The sequence below is a fragment of the Xyrauchen texanus genome, chromosome 31 (assembly GCF_025860055.1).
Source record: "Xyrauchen texanus isolate HMW12.3.18 chromosome 31, RBS_HiC_50CHRs, whole genome shotgun sequence".
Taxonomy (NCBI): domain Eukaryota; kingdom Metazoa; phylum Chordata; class Actinopteri; order Cypriniformes; family Catostomidae; genus Xyrauchen; species Xyrauchen texanus.
In genome coordinates this window covers 29,365,615-29,392,549 of record NC_068306.1, presented here as the reverse complement: position 1 = coordinate 29,392,549, position 26,935 = coordinate 29,365,615, and the positions used below count along the sequence as shown (strand labels likewise).

General features: G+C 42.1%; 1 protein-coding gene across 6 annotated transcripts in view; it reads right to left on the bottom strand.

The window, feature by feature from the left end:
• The window catches only part of LOC127624630 (delta-sarcoglycan-like), a 430,073-nt gene that overhangs the window by 214,075 nt on the left and 189,063 nt on the right, over nucleotides 1–26,935 (bottom strand). For all 6 annotated transcript variants that reach the window (XM_052099430.1, XM_052099433.1, XM_052099434.1 and 3 more), the window contains one exon: nucleotides 15,312–15,497. In XM_052099430.1, the coding sequence (XP_051955390.1) occupies nucleotides 15,312–15,497 (186 nt within the window). The remainder of the gene's footprint in view (nucleotides 1–15,311; nucleotides 15,498–26,935) is intronic.

Sequence of the window (26,935 nt, the reverse complement as noted above, 5' to 3'; positions counted from 1 at the left end):
GTTTTGAGTGAAAGGTATTTTAAATCCACGGATTGAAGTGGTTCGAAAGGGGGCTTTCATAGTTTCGAGAACTATAGAAAGATCCCAGATAGGAACCGATGGAGGGCGTGGGGTTCATCCTTCTAGCTCCCTGAGGAAGCGGATGACCAGCTCGTTTTTACCCCATGACTGGCCGTGCAGGGGTTCAGCGAACGCCGCAACGGCCGCCACATACACTTTGAGCGTGGATGGGGATCTGCCCTTATCCAGCAGCTCTTGTAGGAATACTGAGCAGCGACGACACCCCACATGTCCGCGGGTCCAGGTCTCTGTCGGTGCACCATTTTGAGAACACAGACCATTTTGACGCATAGAGTCTTCTCGTGGAAGGGGCTCTAGCGTGTATGATGGTGTTTATTACTCCTTCTGGCAGAGCGACGGGTAGTCGTTGATCACCCACGCATGCAGCCCCAGCGTTCTGGGTGGGGATGCCAGATTGTGCCGCGAGCTTGAGAGAGGAGATCTGCTCTCACTGGGATGGGCCACGGCGCTGTCAGTGACAGCTGCGTAAGCTCCGGGAACCATGTCTGATTCTCCCAACGCGGGGCTATGAGGAGCACCGAGTGACGCGTTTCCTGATCCTCTGCATTACCTGTGGCAATAGCGAGGCGGGAGGGAAGGCGTAAGCGGGCGTCTGGGCCAGTCCTGGGCCAGCGCGTCCTCGCTTCGAGAAAAATATTGGGCAGTGAGAGTTCTCTTTGGACGCAAAGAGGTCTATCTCTGCTCTGCCGAATAGGTGCCATAGCGTCTGGACTGTTTGAGCGTGCAGGGACCATTCCCTGGGGAATATTGTCTCTGGACAGTCTGTCCGGGCCGTCGTCCAGGTGGCCTGACACGCGCGTCGCCCTCAGCGAGCGCAGGTGGCACTGGGACCAACTCAGTATGCGTTTCGTCAGATGGAAGAGGTTCCTGGATCTGACACCGCCCTGACGGTTTAGGTAGGATACCACAGATCTGTTGTCCGAACGGACCAGGACGTGGTGACCCTGAATGACCGGGAGAAAGCGCCGCGGCGTACTTGACTGCTATCATTTCCAGACAATTTATGTGAAGGAGCTTTTCCTGAACTGACATAGGCTGAAAACCGAGAGCCCTCGCGAGACCGCGCCCCAACCCGTGTTGGACGCCGTCTGTCGAGATGACTTTTCGGCGAGATACAGCTCCCATTGTCACTCCCTGCTGATACCATTCGGCCACTGTCCAGGGCTGCAGAGCTGATATACAGGTCTGAGTCACCTTGATGGGCTGGCGGCCTGTGGCCCAAGCCCGGCGAGACGCTGGTGTTTAGCCAATGCTGAAGCGGCGCATGTGCAGTAAACCCAGCTGAAGTACTGCTGCGGCTGAGGCCATGTAACCTAGCACTCTCTGGAATTTCTTCAGAGGCGTGAGGCTGTTCATCTGAAAAGATGCGGCTAGTCGCTGAACACGGCGCGCGCTGTGTAGATAAGCGAGCCGCCATTGCCACGGAGTCTAGTTCTATTCCAAGGAAGGAAATTGTCTGACTGGGCTGTAGTGAGCTCTTGGTCCAATTGACTGCAAGACCCAAATTGTTCAGATGGCTGAGGAGAACTGCTCTGTGAGACAGAAGCTCCATATGTGACTGTGCCATAATCAGCCAGTCGTCCAAATAGTTCAAAATTCGCAAACCCTGACTCCACAGGGTGCGAGCGCCGCGATCCATGCACTTCGTGAAAGTACGGGTGCTAAGGACAGGCCGAACGGGAGGACGGTGTATTGATAAACCTGGCCGCCGGCTGAATCTCAAGAATGGCCTGTGACGGGATTTATCTGAATCTGAAAGTATGCATCTTTCAGATCGAGAGAAATAAAGCAGTCCCTCTGGCACATACGCGCAGGAGTTTCCTGATTGTAAGCATTTTGAACGGTCTTTTGCAAGCACCTTGTTCAAAACCCTGAGATCTAATATGGGTCTGAGGCCGCCGTCTTTCTTGGGAACAAGAAAATAACGGCTGTAAAGCCCCGACTCAGCTCAGAGAGGGTGGCACTTTCTCTATGGCCCTTTGCACAGAAGGCTTGTTATTTCTGAACGAAGCATGCACGCTGCTTCCGTGTTCACAGTGGTTTCGAGCCGCTCTGAAGCGAGGAGGGCGGCGATCGAACTGTAGCAAATAGCCCTGTTGTATTGTGCTTAACACCCACTTGGATATCCCTGAAATAGCTTCCCACGCTTTGAAGCGTAACGCTAGAGGGTGAATGGCCAATTCGCTCTGATTGCCGCACACAGAGCTGAACAAAATGTGTGAGCCGCTTAGTGTGTTCATGCATGATTGCTCACAGACAGCATGAACAGGCTGTTTTGTGAGTGACTTCCGATTGGAATGAATGGGGAAAGAGTCACATCTGTTACGTGATGCTAAGCATAGTCATGGGCACGGGACTTACACACAGAGGAATGTTTGCTGGCCATGTAACAGAGCTGGCAGAGAATGGGCGCACGACGTATTCGTAGGCGCATTTATTGACTCTAGCGCCGAGCGGTTCATGAACCGCTTTATGTGAGCGTGCTCTGGTGGGGACACGAGACATGCAGTGCTTGTGTGCAGAAGTGAACACTGGATTGTGGGCACATTTTCTACACATAGGGCTGGTCGTGGTGACAGAGCTGCCAGAGAATGGGCGCCACGACGCATTTGTGGGCCTTCATTGACTCTGACGCTCGAGCGGTTCGTGAATCGCTTTATGAGAGCGTGCTCTGATAGGGGCACGGGATGTGTTATGCTTGTGTGTAGGGGCTAACACTGGGTTGTGGGCACATTTTCTACACATAAGACATGTTTGCTCTTTACAAGATTTATTTGGGTCGCCGTGAAAACGGCGCTTGAGTGCAGGCAAGCGGGCAGTGTCACCGGCTTGTTGGCTGCTAAATTCACCACTGTAGTAGCCTGAGAGAAGGGGACTGACAGGGGCAAAGCTTTGACGGTGGTCCGCCGCGGCGGACTGAGCCGTCGCTTGTTCAACAAAGTTAGGAAGACTTCGGTTGCTCTGGTTTCAGCGTTACCTTAAATCGAGGCCCGCGGGGCGGCGGTCTGCGGCGGCTGTCTGAGCGCTGATCGAGGGCGGCCGCCCTGTCGACGCTGAGAAGTCTGAGATTGTTGAGCTGGGCGCTGTGAAGAGGCTCGTGCAGGAGGCTGATCACGTGAGCGGCCTGCAGAGGAGCTAGCGCGACGAGGCAGAAAGAGATTCATGGCTTGTGTAGCTTTTGGACCTCTGAAAACCGGTCAATGATACCACTCACCGCGGAGCAGAAGAGACCGGATGGAGAGAGCGGTGCGTTGAGGAACGTAGAGCTCTGCTTCTCCCATGTCGGCTAGCGTTAACCACAGATGTCTCTCGGTCACAGTCAGCGCGCCATGCACTTCCCTATAGCTTGGGCTGCAGCTTTGGTAGCGTGGAGGGCGAGGTCCGTAGCACTCCGTATGTCTGCAACCGCCTCTGGATGCCTACTTTCCTCATCCCACTCCCGCAGAAGGTCCGCTTGGAGGATCTGTAGGACGGCCATAGAGTGCAGAGCAGATGCAGCTTGGCCGGGCGGCGAATAGGCACGCCAACACAGGCGGAAGTTGTTCTGCAGGCCTTAGACGGGAGCACTGGTTTAGACCGCCATCTCGCGGAGGGCGGGCAAAGGTGTGCTGCTACCGCATCCTCGACCGGAGGGATGGAAGCGTAGCCCTTCTCAGTGGCGCCGTCCACCGAAGCAAGAGAGGTGGAGACGTGGGATCGGACCCTGGCCGAGAAAGCGCTGCTCCATGATTTGGAAAGCTCGGCGTGGAGTTCGGCAGGAAGGGAGCGGCCCGGTAGCGGGTGCTGCGGCGGCGGCTCTGTGAAAGCAGCCGTCAAGTCTGTTGGGTGCCTGCTCAAGGGCGGTGACCACTCGAGCCCGAGGCGGTCGACGGCCTGTGTGAGGAGGCGTGTTAGTTCCCCTCGACCCGGCGCGGGTCCTGCTGGATTCCTGGGCCGAGGAGGAGGCGTGTGAGCCTGACCACTCCTCGCTGTCCGAAGCCATGATGGAACAGCCCTTATCCTCCACTTCTTCATTCAGTGATGCGAAGAGCTTCGCTGAAGAGATGAAAATCAGGGTTCCAGCCTACGAACTACGCTTATATGCACTCTAGTCACGCCCATTTTGGCGGGCTTTGATGCAGTGAGCGCGCGGACGCCTCTGATTGGATGCGAGTTCGCCCAAGCTCATCTATAGGCTGCAGCAGTTGCCGCAGAGCAACCTATGAGCTCGCTAGATAGCCCGCTCAAGGTCTGCAGCTGCCGCACTGCGTTGACAATGGATACAAAAATTAAGGATAATTTTTTGGCTTCAATATCTCAGAAAAGATGAATCTTTCCCTAGCTTACGCAATACGAGAGAACCTCTCGTAAGAGAACTACTAAATTTGCTGTAATGACTCATTTTGGGAGTGTAGTAATTCCATGAAATGCATATTGCATTTCCATAGTAATAATAACATTACAAGTAAGGAAGAAGAAAGGGCCACAACCTGAATATTGTAATGGCTAATTGTTATGATATTATTGTAATTGTAATTAATCGACAGTTCATTAGTAGTTACTCAATAGTTATTTCTTCTGAAGCTGAATTAGTAGGTAATTAAAAGTAGTTAATCAGGAGGCATGACTGAATTCAATAGTTATTGATTAGCTAATTGTTACTTAACACAACTATAAAATGTTATTACATACTGATTAGTTAACACATCTTCCTTAGTAGTTAATAGTAGTGACTTAAGTGTTAATGAAGAATGACCTAGTAGTTCTGCAGTAATTCCTTATTAGTTATGCATTAAGTAAGATACAGTATTCTAAAGTGTTACCAGATTTTTTTCTTCATCATTTTACTCATGCTCTGTTAGCTATACTAAAGTTAGCAATCCAGAACTTTTTAAATTTCCATTACTTTACCTTTCTACTTGTTCGTGATTACAGGAAGGATATATTATAAATATTTTTCAGAGATCGCTGTGTGGATTTCTATTTGTAAGTCAGGTACCAGACTTTCAAAATTAAGGGATAGTTCACCCCAAAAGTGAAAAATCTAAGCACATGTAAGGCAGAATATTAAGAAATGACAGCACTAGTCACTATTCATTTTTTATTGTATCTTTTATATATAACATGAAATTAAATGGTGACTGATGTTATCATTTTGTATTGTGTCAAAATTATTCTTATATATCACTTGTGAGCAGAGTATTTTTTTCAGCATTATTTCCCGTCAAGCTGTTTTTTTTTTTGTTTTTGTTTTTGCCAAATTAAGCAAAATGTTTGACAAAAATAGATATTTTTAAATGTGTGTATTTAGTCTACATACTGTAGTATGCTAGCTATGAAATTAGCCTTAGCAAGACAAAGAAGACAGGAATTTTAATTTAAAAAAAAAGTAAAAAAGTAAAATGTCATTTCCATCACATAATTCTATTAAACACAATACAGAATTTAACACAATACAGAATTTGAGATTTCGTGAAAATGACACCACAGTGAGAATTTTCATGACTTTCAAAAAAAAAAATACAAAATACATAAATCTCCTTTTATGCATGTACACTACATTATATAGACTTACACTTTTATATATTGATATCAGACTCAAAGAAATTGTGTGAAAAATATTTGTCTACAGTGTCTAAAGCTGAAGAAACACTCTTAATGATTTATAATTTTAAGTGTTTAAAATATTGTAGAGCAGAACAAAACTAAGAAAAAAAATTCTAGTAATGATAGAAGTTTCTAGAACTTTTCCACGATTCCTAATTTTTTATTTTTTTTTTACTTTTCTGATGTTCATGCCTTTTCCAGACCTGGAAATCACAATGTAAAAATTATAATAATAATAATAATAATAACAAAATTCAGAGATGTAAAACATGCCCCATCAATAATGAAATGGGCATGGATTGTCCAACAGCTGTGAAATGAAGACAATAAGATGTTTCTGCATTGTACTATATTTATCAGATTGATACAGAAATGCTATGTGAACGCTAAAGTGTGGAAAGATGCAAGACCGTGAAATGCAGGCTCAATTTTAAATGCATGACCCTCTGATATCAGACTGCACTCCACATTGATATGCACCGTCTTTTGGCATCTGAGGATACAAAATATTTAATTTCAATCCAGCCCTGACATGACGGCCCACACTGAGGTTCCACCCAGCAATTTGAGGTGACATAAATCAGCAAAACACCCAGCTGCTCATCTGCATATGTGCTCTGCACAGACCTGATCTCCACAGGCCCATTGAGCACCCAATGCCCTTCACACTGTTTTACTTCCAGAGTAACACGTCTATCATATGAGAAGAACAGGATCTTGACAACAACAAAGTAGCATGATTATATTTGAGAAGTATTAATGTGCCACCCACGAATATAATATTTTTGCACATGTTATTAAATCTGTATTACAAGGTTATTGTAGTCATGCTTAGGGATCAGGCTCCTTGTAAAACTAAATAAATAAATTAAATAAAATCTTAAAATATACTATATAATATAAAGAAACAAAGTCATAAGGGTTTGGAACAACATGAATGTGAATACTGTGGATGATGGCAGAATTGTTATTTTTTGATGAACTATTACTTTAATAAGAATAATTAATTGAAAATCAAGCATAGCATCAGTTCAAGCAGGTCGTGTTAGTCAGCTTGCAATCAGCTGACACTCAGCTGATCGTGATGTCGTTAACATTCAGACTACAGTTAAAGTTGGCCTTTAAAAGTCCTCCCTTCATTCGTTCTCTCAGCTACCTTTCTATTGCATGGATTCAAGCTGCACTTCACACCCTCCTCCATCCCCAGCTCCACATAACCATACCGCCAACGCCAACAGATGCTTTGTGTACAATCAATAAAGTTTTCATTCAAGTGTTCAAGTTAGTATTCATGGTCCTGACTGAAATAATTTCCTCATTCTAAATATAATGATCGATTTTATAATTGTGAGAAGTCGTACCTTCTTCTACTGTATGTACTGTATGTAATGCAATACTGACTTAAAGATGTAAATATTAATATTGAGACAAACATGGATGGATGTACCCAGTGATTTTAAACATCTTATGCGTGCAGACGAGGGCAGACAAGAAGTGGTATCTAAACGCGGTTTTATTGAACAAAAGTGAAAATAAACAGACAGGAACAAAGGAAACTACCACAATGGGTAAACAGAAACTAAAAACACGAACACATTCAAGGGCACACGAACTGGGAAAACATGGCAGGGTGAACACGGCTGAAACAGGAGTATACATCGGGGCTTCCAGAAACATCAAAAACAGTGGGAACATAAACCTTCAATGAACGACAAGGAGTGGAGAACAAAAAGGGTTTATATACACAGACACAGGATGATTACAAACGACAAACAGGTGCGAACAATGACACAATGTTGAGGACCGGGAACCATGGTGACGGTGACATGAAAAACACGGGGCAGACAACCAGGGAATCATGACAGAGTGTTGGGGAACGGGAACCATGGTGACGGTGACATGGAAAACACGGGGCAGATAACCAGGGAATCGTGACAGAATCCCCCCTCAAAGGACCGGATTCCAGACGATCCTAAAAAAAGACAAACAAACCCACAAAACAAGAAACAAAATCATCCAGGGAGTGGAGGGGGGGGCAGGCAGACCAAAGAGGGCACCAGGGGTAAACAGACAGTCCAAGGGGGCACAAGGGGCAGACAGACAGTCCAAGAGGGCACAAGGGGCAAGAAGGCAGTCCAAGGGGCCACAGGGGACAGACAGGAAGTCCAAGGGGGCACAGAGGGCAAGAAGGCAGTCCAAGGGGCAGGGACAGGTTCAGGAGGCCTGGGAGGTTGCCACAGGACAGCCATGGGGAACTCCGAGGGTGGAGCCGAGGCAGGTGGAGCCATGGAAGTTTCTGGTAGCGGAGCCATGGAGAGCGGAGCCGTGGAAGACCCAGGTGGCAGAGCCATGGGTGGCTCAGGAGGTGGAACCATAGAAGGCTCTGGAGTAGGAGTCGTGGAAGGCAGGAGCTGTGGGAGGCTCAGGAGGTGGAGCCGAGGAAGGCTCAGGAGGCGGAGCTGTAGGAGGCTTGGGAGGTGAAGCCCTGGGAGGCTCGGGAGGCGGAGCCCTGGAAGGCTCGGGAGGCAGAGCCCTGGAAGGCTCTGGTGGCTCGAGAGGCGGAGCCCCGGGAGGCTCGAGAGGCGAAGCCCCGTAAAAATTTTGGGTGGCTGGCGCGCAGCATAAACAAATCCACGTACAATTCCTAACAGCAAAGTTACCACCGTTCGATTCTGCTTACCTTGGGTAGGTAAGTGATTTGATGTCTCTCGACTCAGCACCGTCACAGGGCTCAAACCCCATCAATGTGGCCTCCATGGCTCTGCTCTGCTCAGAGGCCCCACCCACTGGTACATCCGACAAAATTGTTCCCCTGGTCCCCTTCGCCCGGAGATTGGATGAGTGGCTCACGCTTTCCACCCTGTCAATTTGAATTGATGATGGCCTACATCAACCGCCAAGGAGGGTTATGCTCCCCTCGCATGCCACAACTCGCCCGCCGTCCCCTCCTCTGGAGCCAGCAACACCTCAAGTCGCTGCGAGCCACTCAGATTCTGGGCAACCTCAATGCCATGACAGACGTCACCCTAGTGGCTCCCTACTGGCCCACCCAGACTTGGTTTTCGGACCTCATGCTCCTCGCATCAGCTCCTCCCTGGCAAATACCCCTGAGGAAGGAGCTTCTTTCTTAGGGACAGGGCACCATCTGGCACCCACGACAAGAACTCTGGAACCTCCATATCTGGCCCCTGGACGATACCACCTGCCGTGGTAGATACCATCACTCAGGATAGGGCCCCCTCTATGAGGCGCCTGTATGCCTTGAAGTGGTTTCTGTTCGCTAAGTAGTGTTTTCCCGACACGAAGACCCCCAGAGATGCGCAGACGGCTCAGTGCTTTCCTTTCTGCAGGAGAGGCTGGAGTTCTCGAGGGTCTTCATCTGGAGGCTGTCCCCCTCCAACTTAAAGGTGTACGTAGCTGACATAGCTGCACACCATGTACGGCAAGTCCTTAGGGAAGCACAACTTTATTATCAGGTTTCTGAGAGGCGCTAGGACGTTGAATCCCACCAGACCTCGCCTTGTTCCCTCATGGGACCTCACCATAGTCCTGCTAGGCCTGCGAGGGGTTTCCTTTGAGCCCTTAGAGTCAGTACAGCTTAAGGCACTCTCCTTGAAGACTGCCCCCCTGATGGCGCTCACCTCCATCAAGAGGGTTGGGGACCTGCATGTGTTCTCTGTCAGCGAAACGTGCCTGGAGTTTGGACTGGGCTACTCTCACGTGATCCTGAGACCCTGACCAGGCTATGTGCCCAAGGGTCCCAAGACCAATTATTGAACCTGCAAGTGCTGCCCCAGGAGGAGGCAGTCACAGCCTTAGAATTGCTTTACGGTGCAAGCTTTATGCATTTATTTGGATCGCAGGCACGATCTCTAAGCAGCTCTTTGTCTGCTTTTGTGGACAGTGGAAAGGAAGCGCTGTATCCAAACAGAAGATCGGCCACTGGATCATCGACACCATAGCTGTTGCCTACCAGGCACGTGCCCACCCCCTGCGAGCACCAGGAGTGTGGCGGCCTCCTGGGCTCTGACCAGTGGCGCCTCTCTAGCTGACATTTGCAGAGCAGCGGGCTGGGCTACAACCAACACCTTTGTGAGATTCTACAATCTCCGGGTTGAGCCACTCTTGTCCCGTATCTTAGCAGGAACGAACGGGTAAGTCTGGGTTGACCGGCTGGGTATTTTGCTTGCACCTAACACCTTTCACCTCCCTTGAGCTGAAGATGTGCGTGGTTGATTCCCAGCAGTGTTCACAAATGTGTTCCCTTGTTGATTTCCTCCTAGCCCTGCAGCAGATTGGGCTAACTACGCCCTGTTCTCCGCATGCACTTGCGATGTATATTCCGCTGAAAAACGTTTCCCTGTTGAAAAACTGCATCTTCCTTATGCAGAGGCCCCTATTCCCCAGACTCCATGACTATAGAGCCTCCTCCCCCATTGGGCAGGACCTATCATAGGACTTCTCCACATGACATACTTTCTATTAGACTTGGCAAGACCAAGTGAGTATTTCCACTTAATTACCCCCCCACCCCCCCGGGCAGGGTGTGGTCTCCATGGTGTCTTCCCCTTGGGGTCCTGATTGGTTTGAGAATTCTCCCTTTTTCTGGGGAGAAAAAAAAAGAGGGAAAAGAGGCACGATTAGGACAAGCCTGTTCCTATCATTTTGGGTAGTGGACTCATCCCCAAAAGGGCTATTCAACACTCACACTAGTGTCAGGGGAGGTTACGGGCTGGCCTGTACAGGACAGCAGTCTGCCCATCTCACACCGCCGATCTTTGTAACCCAGTTCAGCTAGTTGTGGTGTTTTTGTAGGGGACCCTAGTGTCACTACATTGACACAACGTCATGCGAGTGACAGATAGGGAACGTCCTGGTTATTTCCATAACTTCCGTTCCCAGTTGGAGGGAATGAGACGTTGTGTCCCTCCAGCCACAACACTGAACTACCCGCTGAAATGACCGGGACCTTATTCTCGGCTCCTCAGCACAATACCTAGTAAGTGGTATGCACGTCTGTCCGGGGAGGGGCATGCAAATACAACTCGCCAATTCCTATTGGCCTTTAATCAAAATCAGCTGTGTCTCTGGCTCTCAAGAGTGACCCCTAATGTCAATATACCAAGGAACAGAGGTTATGGAAGTAACCAGGACATTCTAAACTAAAGTGTAAGTGTAGTGCATATGTGTTAAGAGTTACTATATAAGTGTCTCTACATGTATTTTTTATTTTATTTTTTGGCATTATATATGTTAGCCAGCAGGTTGTGGCAAAATATAATTTTTGTGTGTAATATGAGCAGTTGGTGATGTGAAGTGAATCAGTCAGTCATTGTTTACATTCAACAGCACTCTGTGATCGCTCGTATTACTACTACCCTAATACAGCTAGAAAATAGCTTTAAATGGCTTAAAATGAACAACTTTTGCATTACGGCTCATCATAGCTGAGAGACACAACAGACAGATTAATTACACAACTCAAGGTGCTTATCTCTTACTCTGAGTTTCCACATTGGAGAAAAAAGTACTGTTCAAAAAGGCAGAGGACATTGCAGTTTCTATAGTGAAAGACTCTTGCGCACCAGTTACCATGAAATAGGTAGAATTACCCCTGTTTGGACGGCTATTTTTCCACTAAGAAAGCTGATCTCCAGAAAGCTGACAGCATCTCTGCTTGGGTGTGGCAACAGGTGATCTCTCTCTCTCTCTCTCTCTCTCTCTCTCTCACACACACACACACACACACACACACACACACACACACTCAAATCCATCCTTGTTTATCAAATAACTTGGTAAAAACAGCTCAAGCCATGATACTATTTGTGAAGTGACATATTTGAAAGCCTAATGGGGGCTTGGACACATCATTTGGTTTGAAACAGCAATGGCAGATTTTGATAAAGTAGTTCCATGCACACGAGTTTCTAGAGAAAGCTGTTTCTTTTTTGCAATTATTGACCTAATAAGACATGCCAGTCTGTGGTAACTCAAAAACAAACACAAAATAAATTCACACAATCAAGAGTGTGATATGGCCCTAAATCAGCACTGCTGTGATTACCTACGACACTCGGCCTGCAGCTTAGGGCCATATCGCACTCTTGCTTGTGTAAAATTGCTTAAATATATATATTTAGCAATTTTACACAAGGCGGCCAAAATTTTGGAATAATGAACAGATTTAGCTCTTATGGAAAGAAACTTACTTTTATTCAACAAAGTGGTATTCAACTGATCACAATGTATACTCAGGACATTAATAACATGAAAATTAATATTACAATTTTAAAAAAATGTTCAGAACTTCTTAAACTACTTCAAAATCCACCACGTGCAGCACTGACAGCTTTGCAGATCCTTGGTATTCTAGCTGTCAGTTTGTCCAGATACTCAGGTGACATTTCACCCCCACTTCCTGTAGCACTTGTCATGTTGGGCAATGCTCATGCACCTTACATTCTATCTGGTGTGCTTCTAAGGTGTGCAATTATTTTTCAAGTAAACAAATGGCTATGAAGTAGTTCCAGGACTTTACCGCATAATGGTTACATTTCTCTTCACCAAATTCAGTTATTTCAAAGAGCCCTACAGGCTTCACACAATAACCAATTAAACAAAAGACATTGGTTAAGTACATCAGAATACAATGACAAACAATGTATATAATCCGTTGTGAGGAGGGCAGGGCCGGGTCGTGATTATACACATCTGGTCCCTTATCAGGCTAATTAAGCCTCTGAGAGGGATAAAGGCCGACTGCGGATGGTGGTGCGACAGGGAGAGATCTTTTACGGGCAGCTGACCGTCGTGTGTGGTTGTGTCTTTTGTTTATTTCTTCATTAAACTATTATTGTCAAGCCAGTTCTCAAATACTCCTTTCCTTTAATCCCTTTACATATGTCTATATATAATGTCTATAATGTCTATATATATGTCTATAATTTCTATAATACCACGGGTCTGTTGAATGTTTGATTCTGATTGGTTGATGGTAGTTCTAAGGTGTGCAATTATTTTTCAAGTAAATACACAGCTATGAAGTAGTTCCAGGTCTTTTGCCACATAACAATTCCATATCACTTCACCAAATTCAGTTATTTCAAAGAGCCCTACAGACTACCACAGAAAATAATAAATTAAACAAACACATTGGTTAAGTACATTAGATTACAATGTAAAACAATATAAATATCCTACATTTATCTTAATTTTCGGTTGAAAAACTCCCTCATCTCCCCCTTACTTAGACACGCTCACATACACACACACACACATATATATATATTAGGGCTGTCGATTTAATGTGTTAATTCAGTGCGATTAATTTTATAAAAAAATAACGTGTTAAAAAAATTAACACAATTAATCGCAATGCCCCAGGACCGTAATAAGGAACATTCCTGAGAAATACAAGATTGTAGTACCACATGTTTACTCCAGAGGGCAGTAATTGAAATTTCAGCTGTATGGGCAACATGCAGTTTATACAGTGAAGAAAACACTTCAGTAGGCAGAACACCACAAACTAGGGGTGGTGGGAAAAATTCTTAGATGCATCACGATGCGGACTTGCACGATCCTGAATCGATTCACAAACGTCAAGCATCGATTTTATGAACGTTTCTTGCTAAAGTAATGTTGACGGAACGCAAAAGACACACCTCGTAAGTGTGCAACTACAGCGCCCGGACAGTCTTTTGGCATACACTTAACACGAGACACAGATGGCTCAGCAGGAAATTCGACCGGCACCCTCGGGATTAAAAGCAAGTGTATGGAAGCACTTTGGATTCTATGAAGACGAAGGGAAACGTGAGTTAGACAAGAGCCACATAGTATGCAAGTTGTGTCAAACTAAAATAAAATATTTTGGAAACACGACAAACATGAAAAACCATATTACACGTTTCCACCCGGAGGAAGAAAATAAACTGCCGGTTGTAGCTGTGAACCAGACGACAATCAAGCAAGCAATGTCAAAGCTTCCACCCAGCTCCGAAAAGGCTAAGAGAATTACAAATTTGATTGCAATATTTATTGCCAAGGATTTGCGTCCTTATTCGGTTGTTGAAAACCAGGGCTTTCGGGTATGTTGCGCACGTTGGAGCCGAGATACAACATCCCATCTCGTAAATACTACACTGACACAGCGATCCCCACACTTATGTATTATACTTATGTATTTCTGGCAATAGTGTCTCTGCAGAAAGAGTTTTTTCTACAGCAGGAGATATAGTCACTGCACAGCGGAGCACACTTGCATCTGAACATGTTGACCAGCTCCTGTTCTTACACAAGAACTTGCACATCACTAGCTAAACACATTTGCACCATCACGCACTGTCACTTATTTCATATCAATATAAGCTGTGAACAGACCTGGAAGTAAACCTTAGTCTTACTAAGTTCTACAGAGTTTACTGTACTGCCCTCCTCTTAGTGTGTCAGCCATTTATAAAAAGGTAGTCAACATTTTGACTCCCCTCTGCTATTTATTGTGGTATAAAGCAAAATGTTTTTGTTTTTTTATGTTCAGGATTTAGTTTAAAGTCATAAGCTTAAGACTCTTATTTATCATTGTATAAGTGCAATTTATATTATTTTATTTAAGTGCAATTTACAAGTTATTCAGAATATGCCACAAGCATAATTGTTGTATGAGAGCTGCTAGTACAGAAAGCTTTGTATGATTTTTTGCTCAGCAAAATGTTTATTTGTTTTTGCCTGATTTGACTTGCCACATTGATTCCATTTATTGTATTAATAAAAGTTATTGGAAGTAAATTCATTATGAATCATTACAAATATTTTGCTTTTAAAGTACAAAGCAGTCAGTGAGAAAAAAATTCTGTATTGAAAAAAGATGCATCAAGATGCAACGATAATTGTTTTATCATCGAATCGCAGCTGTCTGAATCGGAATCGAATCTTGAGGTGTCTAGAGATTCCCACCCCTACCACAAACATGCATTAGGTTCTTGCATTCAAAACACTTGATGGAGCGCAAATACGAACTAAGGGATCTCAAGATGTGTTTAAAGATTGAGTATTAAACTATATTTAACTTGACACAGTGACATAAACATTTAATGTTCATGACGCAACACACCCGAGACACTACACAAGCATATCTGACGCAGGTGTAAATTGACTGGCCCTTAAACAAGCCCTCATAATAAATCTCGAACTGATTGACAAATTCACTTGTGAAATGGATTGCTGTGAACTGTATTCCAATGATTGGCTTATGTTCAATAATATGGTAGTAAACAATACATTATATTCTATAGACACTTTTTGTATTGTTTTGGATTTTTGTGGATTTTTCCTTCGCCCTTGTAACAGCAAACAAATAATCAAGACCTAAAGCACACCAGAAAAAGGTTGAGAGGATCAGTAAACACATGGAGGGAAGGAAAGGAATGTGGAAGGCAGCTGGCCTTAGAGATCAGTGTGAAGTGAAACCAATTGACCACTGAAAGGCAAATGAAAGCTGTATTCTGCCTGGCTGAGGTTCAGAAATTACACATGATAGGAGGGTCCATATTATGGAGCCCAGTTATATCTTTTCACTTCTAAGTCAGTCATGCCCAGCAGGCAGTAATGTCCAGAGTCCAGAGAAAAAGGGCCGCACTTACTATAGTGAAGTTCATAACTTTGAGGATCCAGATGGTGAGAGCAAGGTTGACCACGATGAGAATCATGAGGAGGAGGACAAAGAAGTAAAGGCAACGTTTCCGCCAGCCGTAGATCCCCAGTTTATACACTTGCGTTTTTTCAGTGCTCTGGACATTGTTCCTATGAGGGCACTGTTCCGGGGTCATCTGCAAACAAACACAAATAAATCATTTATGCACTATTCCATATGTCGTAAAGGTGGTCTTTACATATTCATAGGTATTTGTACATGAAGTTTACACATAATTTTTTGTGCATTTGAATGGACACTTAAGCATACAAAATCAGCGACCACATCTAAAATGTAAATTTTTGACTTTTTTGCAACTCTCGTTTGCGAGAGTATTTCCACAGGTGAAAAAGCTGAATACTAAATGCATATAATTCATTTAACTATCAACAAAGCTCTACAAGTGCAAAATGTAAATTAAACACAAAAAAAATAAAAACACGAAGAACAAAATATGCACAGTTATGGTAAACCGTCCCAAATCTCTTGGCTAATATTCATTAATTGTGGGAAAACACAAAAGGAGAATTAGATAATTTATTAATTAATTAATGTATTCATACATTGATAATTAATTAATGAATACAAAATATGCATATACTAATATATATATATATATATATATATATATATATATATATATATATATTGTAACAAAGACTCAGGTAAGTTGGGATCCATAAGCAGTTTTAATTAAATATTCACAGGTCGTACAGGCAAGGGTCGAGCAACAGGCAGACAGATTTAACGTAGGCAGGAAGAGTCAAGGTCAGAGCAGGCAGAAGGTCAGGGCAGGCAGCAAACAGTGATAATCAGAAGACAGGCGAGAGTATAATCAAGGCTGGTGGCAAACAAACGTGGTCAGGGAAACAAGGCAAGGTTGGTACACAGTAGATTAAATATGCAGTAAATAACGCTCAGAAATGTAGTCGGGGCAAACAAGACTTCGCAATGAGTAAAACAACGGGCAGGATTAAATAGAGAGTCAGTGATGGGAAACAGCTGTAGTATAATTAGTGCGGGTGTGTGGGTTTATGGGAATTGTAGTGTAACGTCAATACTCAGGTGACTCAGATCTCCGATGGCCGGTTGAGGAGGCGCCTAACTTCGGAGTTCGTGACATTATATATATATATATATATATATATATATATATATATAGTATATGCATATTTTGTATTCATTAATTAATTCAGTCATTTATTAATATTTATTTATTGTGGTAAACACAAAAGGAGAACTTTGAGGAATCTGTACATAGCTTTATTCTATTAAATGATAGTTTATAGCGACCACAGGCTGCCAATTTGCAAAAAGAAAAGAAACTAACTCTTCAAATGTACTATTAAAACTGTACTATATGATGATATATAGTGTTTTTAACTATATTATATTTATAGTATTTTATATTTTTTTATAATGTAAAAAAATGATGAAAATGTGACTATATATAATAGATCTGTGCAAAGATTTTCAAATTTCTCCTTTTGTGTTACACAGGGAAAAACAACATAAAGATTTGGAACAACATGAAAGTGAGTGAATAACAACAAAATAACAGTCTTTAAATAATTCGGAACAGAATGAAACCATCATAATATCAAATGAGGTAAATGCAATAACTGCGTTTAATAAATGTTATGAAGTTAAACATATTTAATTTAAAGTTTATAATAAATATAATACAATCAATCAAAACTTCAAAGGAATCATTTGTACATTGTTTCATTCATTGTACATTATTGTCCAACGTCTTCTGAAGCAGCGCATAAAAGGCATTGTCTTGTATCAAACTTTTCTCACCGCTGTTCAGGATTGAACAGTTGTTTGTGATTACTGTAGAATGTCTTTTTTTAATCCTTCTGTGAAGATTACAGGGGCAGATTTCCATTTGTATTTTAGGTCCAATCCTTTAAACTAATACTGTAGATTAAAACAAGCATACCTTTCGTGTACAAATATTAAAAAAAAATAAAACATCCAGAGTTTTATATGTGGCCAAATCTTCCATTCTGCTTTATTGGTGGTAAGCATCCTCTTGAGGATGACTCCTTTGAATTTGAGTGACTGTGCCAGGTAATGTGATAGATTAGAGGTGCAGGATTTTAAAATGAAATAGACTACTGACTGCCATCACTAATTAAGAATTTAGTGGTGGCCAGTGGGACTGCATGATATATATATATTTTTTTTCGGGATACAAAGTAACTTGCGTTATGATTTTAATGCATTCATCTGTAAAGTTTATAAAGATACAGAGATCAGAACATTTTAGGCACGGGTCTAGTATGTGCCTAAATGATGACATAGATGTTGGCATGTGAGTTGGTCTATGTCAGCATAAGGATGTTTGCATTTTTAACTAAAATGTCTTGCACATTATGTATAGCATACATTTTCCCAATACCTGTTTTATTTTGAATCAGAAGAACTTCGGGTGTAGATAGTAAAAGCATGTTTTGTTTATAAAATACAGACAATAAAATTAGACCTTTGTGATAAAACTAGTGCTCAGACAAAGAGTCCAAAATGAATAAAATCCCAGATGCAGATTTTAGTTCAACCAAAATCCCAATATTGAACAGAAAAAAAGATGTATTGCATAGTGCAGGACTTTTAAGTGTAAACAAGCCCGAAACACACTGGGGACTCTTATTTTGAAATGACAAATTACAAAAAAAATATCTGCAACTATTGAAATAGATTTTTACGGATAAACGATAGTTACAAAAAGCAACTATCGGCACAGATTAATCAGTAAAACCGATACATCTGTCTATCTCTAAAAACATTTCTAGATCTACTCTGACGTATGACTACCTACGAATACAAATGAGTTTCAGAGTCCACCTCGACTCACCACCTTTAATTTAACTGGACATTTGGTTGAAAGCGCAAAGAACAACAGTTGATCGGCTGTCCCATAAGCCCCTTGAGTCTTGGTTAATGTCGTTCTGCACAATTAAAACCTTAAATAGCCTACATTAATGTTGATTCTAATAGTGTAGTTTAAAGGAAGAAACACTGTACAATTCAAAAGCCATAATAATAGACTAATATCTCTGTACAGAATACAATTTAATCTTGACAATGTTTTGAGCTGCACTCTTTGCAAGCAGAGTCAATCGCTTTTGACAAGTATACACATTCAGGTCGCACTGAAACAAATGACTCCAGACATCTTGGCAAAATTCCCAGTGTACAAGAGTGCAATGAAAAATTCAACATCATAGGGTTTTACACTACCCATTCGGCCCTCATCACACCTCGGATTGTGTAATCAGTGCATTTTTAGTGCACATCTGTCATGTTATAAAGCTTAAAATAAAATTGTAAATAAACGGCAGACTTATTGTTATTAAAGTTGGCCCTGAGTTGAATTGTTTTTGAATGGTGGGGAATTTGATCATTTGCAGGGCTGGACAGGTAATCTGGCATACCGGGCATTTTCCCGGTGGGCCGACACACTTTTGGGCCGATCAGGGGCGGAAAGTCCATCGGGACAACCGAGCGTGCCAGTGGTTAGGCCGCGAAACGTGCCGAATGGGCAACAATGAGTCACTGCGTTATGCAGAACGGACCACAAAACGGAAGTGAAGTGAAGTGATGCATTGCTGATAGAGGTTTGTATTCCCTTAAAGGACAAGTTTGCTTAAAAATAAAAACTCCATAAATTCATCATAACCAAGAAAAAACTCTTGTCATGTGATATTTTCAAAATATGCACCAAAAAAATATATACAAGTCGTTTGGCTATTGTGATGTTTAGTTATGTCTAAAACTCAGTGATGTGGTTGGGCCCCTTTTTACTAGGTAAAAGATTTAGCCTAAATGAGAAGCCATGGCGTGTCTAATGGGACTCATTGAGGAAAAACAACACAGCATGTGCAAGGGGAAGGTAAAACCTTGCACTTTGCTTGAAACAGCAGAAGGAAGACTGCTTCTTGTTGCTGAGTAAGCTTTACTCCAAAATAAATAGATTAGTAGCCACATATATAATGGCTTAGTGCCTGATTTTACATACTGAAATCAACTGAAATCCACCTTAAACCTTCTATAAAACTTCCACTGAACAATCAATCAATCAATCAAAACTGATTTGCCTTGGTTCAAATTACACTGCAATGCAGTAATTAATATATTTTTCCTCTCAGTTTTCATGTTCACTGTTCTAATGATCTGTTCACTATTGTCCAAGTAACAGTTATCAGCTTCAGATTAAGACTTTCTTAATCATCTGAAAGCTCAATTACATTTCCACAATGTTTTTACTGAGCCAAAAGAAACAGCCAGTGTCCCCTCAAAAGCAATGAAACAAAAAATTAAAAGACGACCGAATGAAATGGAATCTATAATAAAATAAAATGATGCTAAGAGAATAAAGATCAGTCAGTGTCTTATTTCTTGCAGAAGATATTCTGATATTCACAGTGATTCTGATGGGTTTCTTTTGATCCAAAAATGGGTCACATGTCTATACTGTTATGGTAGTAAAACGGACTGTGACACAAGACTGAGAAATCCATATAACAAAAAACAGCTAACCATACAAAACTACTGTAGAACAGAATAATAAATAGGCTTACCAGTGGGAGGGGGTCTCTTTTGCTGATCTCAAAGGCTGTGCCCTTTCAAACTCTACTGTATTTTGGCACACATTCATCTTGTATGACTTGGTAGAGGTTATCAAATCTTGACAGATGCCAACATGGACAGGTTATGTGACATCTCCTCATCATCAAAAACATCAACAAAACTATGCAATGGAAAAGAAAACATGACCCAGACTACATTAAATATGGCCTTACTTGCAATGAAGTGACCAAAGTGTATTTTGTAAAGTAAATTTTTGCCTTAATATTTATAATACGGAAAGAAACAGGAAGTCGGCAAGTTGTTTCCGAGAATTCTAGTACCTTAGGATCGGCCACATATTGCTGACTCACTGACAAATGCCATCTCCTATCAGACAATTTTGGATCGGCTCCAATGCGTTTATCATCTCCTGTGGTGCAATCAGAAGTGTGTTGCTCTAGCAGTGAGGGAGACCTGGGTTCAGATCCCACTTTGAAACCAAGAAGTAACCACGTTTGCAAAGTCATTGATGAGTACGATATAGATGTTGCTTTTTTCCATCTTACATAAAATGTATACTCCACTGATGGTTAGGTTTGGGTTTATTGTTCAGTTTATGAAATATGTATTTCTCTTTACTGTATCACAACTTGCTTTTGGCCCCTTTCCATGAATAATACACATTGAAAATGGAGCTAACACATGCCCATATGCCAACAACACTGGCCAATGGGGGCAGTGTTTCGAATTTCGGTAAGCACGGATAGATTTTAGCTAATAAAAGAGTTAACTTATGGTTTCCAATTTCACTGTGAGATTAGTCTGTGAATAACTGATAATACATTTATCAGTTGCCTAATGCTCTTTAGCTCACATTTAATGTAAAATGCGTTGCAAAGTGACAGGTCAAAGTTAAATCACCACTACTCTGCTGGTTCCATGGGGAGAAGCAGAGATGGCGAGTTACTCATCTGTGAACTTCAATGTCAATGTTCCACCCTTCTCAGTGGCAAACACTACAGTTGTCAGTCTGACGATAACAGGGACTGGCAGTAAAATAAAATAAAAAATACTGGAAGAAAAAGTTATACCAAAAGAAGAAATACTGATCCAAGTACATCTCAGCATAGCAAAATAGACTTACAAGAACATACAGTGGTCCCAGAAAGTATATGGACACTTCAAATCAAGCAGCAACTGCAAACAAATTATGCTAAACAATGATGCTAGACATTTACTAGTCCTTGTTTGTGGATGTATGAAGTCAGTCCCGTCAAGTATCCATTAACATTTGACAACCAGAGTGTGTCGCAATTGTTTCAGACTTTCTTTTGGACAGTATATCTATTATTTTGTCATTTAAAATACAAAATCTTTTGTGAAACACTTTCTTTAACATGTGTGTTTGTGCTATCTTTTAAATAAATGCCAATATATTTCATATTTTGTCATCTAATATAATGACATTCATACATTTTTAAGTGTGGCTTAAGTATCCAAAAAAAATTTGCGGCCACTCCATATTTCACTAAATCACTCCAAGTATATTACTGTAATTTATCTTAAAAGTGTCTCTCTGACAATGACAAATGATTGGAAAGTATATTAATCTCCTATGACCTCCATTTTTTCTTGTTCTACAACAGTTAATGCATGAAAAATCTACTGCAGACAGGGACATTGTTACTTGTGAATGCCACTAAACAAATGGAACCCTTATGCAGTTGCAATTCACTTATCGTAAAAGCATAATTAAGCAGAATAAAGCCTGAGCTCATGAAAATTACATGACTGTGGCAACATTTTTGCTAAATTAAATTACATGCCCCCCCCCCCCCGTACCATTCTTCACGGAAGTGCACGACAAGCTGACAAATCATGATTTCTCAACGCCCCCGTCCTCTTCGGCGACACCGGCAACGACTTCGCCAGCAGTTCTCAGCGGTAAAGAAGCAGATGGAGGCTATATCTCACATCATGTCGCAGCGCAGCCAAGCTAGCGCGCCCTGCCTGCTCGCCGAGGGCATCCACCTGCAACCAAACAACAAACAGCTCCACCTCAACCCGGGCCCAGCTCTCAGCCCCAGCACCGAGCACCTTGCAGGCGGTGCACGCCTCCCGTCTCCAGGACCCCTTCCAGGACCAGTAAAGCTCCGAAGCATTCCTGAGATGGGCAACCCAGGCAGTCATATGTTCGATCCGGAGTTGGTACCAAGACCACTCCATCCACCGGTGGAGGGCCAGGAGGAGAATCCTTGTTTTCGTTACTTTCATTTGCCACAGCGTCTTCGTGCTGTTCAACTTCCTCAACGACTGGCTCATCCTGGCTCACTCTCAAGAGTTACTATGTGCTCACAGGGACCAGGTGCTCCGGCACCTCAGCCGTCTAGGGCTTCAGGTCAACTGCGAAAAGAGCAAGCTCGCCCCGTTTCAGAGAATCTCTTTTCTCGGCATGGAGTTAGACTCAATGTAGTCTCAATGACGCCGTGCCTCACCAACGAGAGCGCCCAGTCAGTGCTCAGGTGCCTCGTTCTCTTCGAGCCCGGCACGGTGGTTCCTCTAAAAAAAAATCCAGAGGCTGCTGGGGCATATGGCATACTCAGCTGCGGTCGTGCCACTCGGGTTGATGCATATGTGACCGCTTCACCACTTCCAAACAGATGTTAGCAGACAGGGTCGTCAACGCCATCTCATTGGCCTACCAGACCCAGGCCGTGCCTGCCCCCTTGGGTTTGTGCACACTCAACAAGAAGTGTGTCATCCTCATTCAACATAACATCAAGTGAGTGACAGAAGGGGAACGTCATGGTTACTATTGTAACCTCCGTTCCCTGAGGGAGGGAATGAGACGTTGTGTCCCTCCTGCCATAGCACTAGACCTACCACTGTATACGGCCGTGCCTTATTCTCGGCTCATCAGTTCAAATCCTGACTGACAGACGCACGCCAGCTTCCCTTTAAACCCGTATGTCGGGGGGCGGGGCATGCAAAATCTGTCTGCCGATTTCACATTGGCCTTTTCTCAAGTTCAGAGGTACACGAATCTCCCAAGGAAGACCCCTTGTGTCACTTTATTCGACACAACATCTCATTCCCTCCCTCATGGAACGGAGGTTACAATAGTAACCATCACGTTTTAAATGAAAAAAATCTACCACCCTAACCTAAATTTATCCAATGGTGTAAAAAAATGCTAAAGTTTGATGATTGACCAGGGACCTTACAAACTATCTAAATACTACACCTAAACTTAATCGATAGTGTCATGAAAGCAAATGTTGTAAATGTAGAGTTGTAAAAATTAAAAATCTGAAGCAACAAGTGCTTCAGTGACACTTTCGGCTCACGTCACCCCCTCCTTTCGCGTTCAAAGTCCAACGCTTTATCAGTTGTGCCACCGCACAACTTAAGTCGCTTTGGAATAAGCTTGAAAATGTGGGTGATTATACAGTACATGCAAGCGTTAAAATGTATCATCTTTCAAATCATGCGTTATAGTAACGATGTCTATAGACTATAGTTTTTTTATGTCATTAGATAGTATTGTATGAGTAACAGAGTGAAAAATACGTATTAATAAACTGTTAATCTGCCGTTTGACTCATGACTTGTATTAAAGTGAATAAAACTCATTGCTGCTGCGCTTCTAGTGTTTATTTCAACAGAAAACTGCTTTTATACTGCAGAACAAGGCACGTAAAACTCAATTTGCCAAAATTGAATTTTGGCAGTGTGATTCTATGAGACCAGGCTGGCAGAATGATTTAGTTTCAAAGTACTGAGGTAGACTGTTGGCACTCTACACTATTTCTAACAGTTATTTTTAAGATGCAATGTGGAATAACATGCCTCTGGGTTTAAGACTAAATCCTGCTTTTACAACAAATGTCATGACTATCCTTTGTTCTGGTTTTGAGTCTGGCAGGTTGCATCACTTGAGAGGATGATACTTTAATGTTGGCACACAAAAAACAGGAGGATTGTCAAAAAGCCACAGAATATGAAACACCTGCTTGTGGTTTAGCCTGCCTCTCTGGTGCCTGTGTTTATTTGCAGCTCACTGGTAGAGCTGCAGGCCCATGCTGTCACCTTCAAGAGCACTGCTTTAACATATACTCTCATTCATTCCTCCTCATCTCTGTGACACTTATAGCCAAAAGCTTGTATCTAGCACAACTAAGTGTGTTTTTTTGTTCATACACTAAGCATTGGACTGATGTTATCAGATAGAGACTTGAGGGTCAGGTTGTTACCCCTTAGCTAATGCAGACATCTATAATCTTTTGATTGTGCCGAAGTGCCTTCATGTATTCAAATGATTACAATACACACAATCACAAGATGTTGTTCTGATCCCTGCAAAATAACAGCTATATTGACATGAGCCCCTTTTACACATGCAACCAGGAAAATTTCAGGAAAATTGGTTGCAAACATAATAATTATGATGATGATAATAATTACTGAAATATAAATCATAGTTCAAGGTGAACATCTTTTTGTATTATTTTATGATTTAATCACAGATGTATAGGCTATATAATTTATAAAGTGACCCTGCAGAGTTGCACTCACAATCAACTGCTCTGTAGAAATAAAGCAAACTTAACTCAGAGCATGGTCTGAGGTAATTTCTAGAATTATCATAGACGATACTATTCTTGCTATTTTTTTTTCACAAGACTAAAACAAAGAAAGAGAACCCTTTACAAAGGCATGTTCCATGAGACCGCATTCCTCTGAACAAACAGCATGTGTCTGTTTGTCTAACAGCATTTCTTGTGTTATTCCGAATCTGAGAAGTCTTTCAATTACCCGCCATACACATTATATTCGCTACCTGCAATTAAACGTCTTCTTTCAGTGTGCGCACTTTGCTGCCAGTGCAGTTTGATACATTGGTAAAGAACATCTGGCTTTTAATGCGTTATTTAGGTTAATTTATCATAGGTTGCAAACTCTTCATTAGACAGCTATTGTATTGATATTGGATGTTTCATTCATCATTTTCTATGCTGTCCCTTGTACCAAGTAAAACCGGTAACACCGTACACCTTGGCAATCTCCTATCACAACTGGGTTAATATTATGCTGGCTGGCAAATCTAGTCTTGCTTTCATATTGTTGTTTCAGAGTAATGACATCCTATCACAATATTCTTTTGAACCAGAACTGACTGATAGCTGACTGACTTTATTCTCATCTTAGCTACAGAAATCTTTTTGGCGGTTTTATGTACAGCTGCTTACTTCCTGATAACTTAACCAACAGTTCCCACAGAGACAACCAAACACTTATTATTTCATAAGTTTTTCCCAATTTAACTGCTCCTTAGTCTTCATTTTCACAACTGTCCTTCAGATTCACAAGCTGTATAATGAACCCATAACAGTGGAGTTTTTATTCAGAAAATGTGATAGTTATTTGAATGATTCACAGGTAGAGGCAATTGTCAGACAAATGCATCCTCATTAAAACAATTGTTTCCATCTGTGTAAACTCATGCAAACAGCATATTTAATTTTGGTTTTATGGAATTGAGGATTTGAGATAGTTTGCCAAGCACCAAATGTAAACACGCTCATTATTCTGAAACTGTGTTTGCTGAGGTAAACTGGTACTTAGCTAATGTTGCATGGTAATATCAGTTGTGACTGATAGAGTAATAAAAATGTACCCCTATGCAAATACAAGCAGAAAATGAGTCACACTTGGGTTATTAAAATTGAAAACTTGCTGCATGGATTGTCATATTTTGATCTGTCACTCAACATCACTGAGTTAAAATATCAGTGAATTATATCAGTGAATTATATTATAAGTTTTTCATATTTCTTTTCATAGGTCAAATAACAGAGTCATAGGTCACTTACTTAAATACAGAGCTGAGATTTTAGAGACAAGAATAGATGGCAGAAATCCATTAGCATGACTCTCTCCAATATGACGTCATGTGTATATATATATTTTCGGGGTGGGTGATATGACCAAAATATCAAAAATTTTATATCACAATAACAATATATATCATGATATATGATTGATTTCCTCCATATCGCTTTAAGGTAAAAACAAAAAATTCAGTAGAATTGTGGGGGGCTTGGGTACCTCAGAGAGTATTGATGCTAAATACCACCCCTGGAGTTGCGAGTTCGAATCCAGGGTATGCTGAGTGACTCCAGACAGGTCCCCTAAGCAACCAAATTGGCCTGGTTGCTGTAATGACTTCAGACCAACAACCTTGTGTGATGAACAAATGTTTTACTGATTAGTAGGATCCCGCTCAGACAGTGACACACTTGCTTGACCAGCATTCGACAGCAAGCGGTTCTGGGAAAACACTTTCTTAAAGCTATAGTGCCACATTACATCCCTCCTTTGTTTTAGAAAGTAATTGACCCAGAGTATTAGCATGTAAGTTTGGATACATACATAACTGAAAAAAAATATATATATTTTTGTGTTATTTTGTTAACTTCAAATTATGACTAAACCACTGCAATGCAATTAGCTTGGTGGAAATGTCAAAAGTTTAAACTAACACAGGACCTAAAACACAATAGTCTTTAACTGAACTCAGTGAATGTTTCCTTGTATTGTTTGGCATTTGCCTCAGTCTAAGTAATCCTTCAGTCTTGGGGGTTGCTTTCTGATCTCTATTTTGGGATATCTTCTCTCCATTTGTACAGGATGTTCAGGTAAATTGGGGGGACTCCTGTGGTCCACCTATATCATCAGGATCATCTGTCCCATCAACAGTGTCAGAGTTTTAAGTTGAACTGATGTTAATTTTTTCAGAGGTTTTAGATGAGATATGTGACTTGTGACATTGTGTCATCCTCTTTGAACTGTGAACTTTGAACATTGTTCCCTTGATTTCTATGACTTTGTAGGATTTTGGGTTGAAGGGAGTCATGAGTTGTCCTTTCACGAAGAAGTACAACATAACCCACATTGAGCTATGAATGTAATGCATTCTTCCTGTTATCAGAATATTGT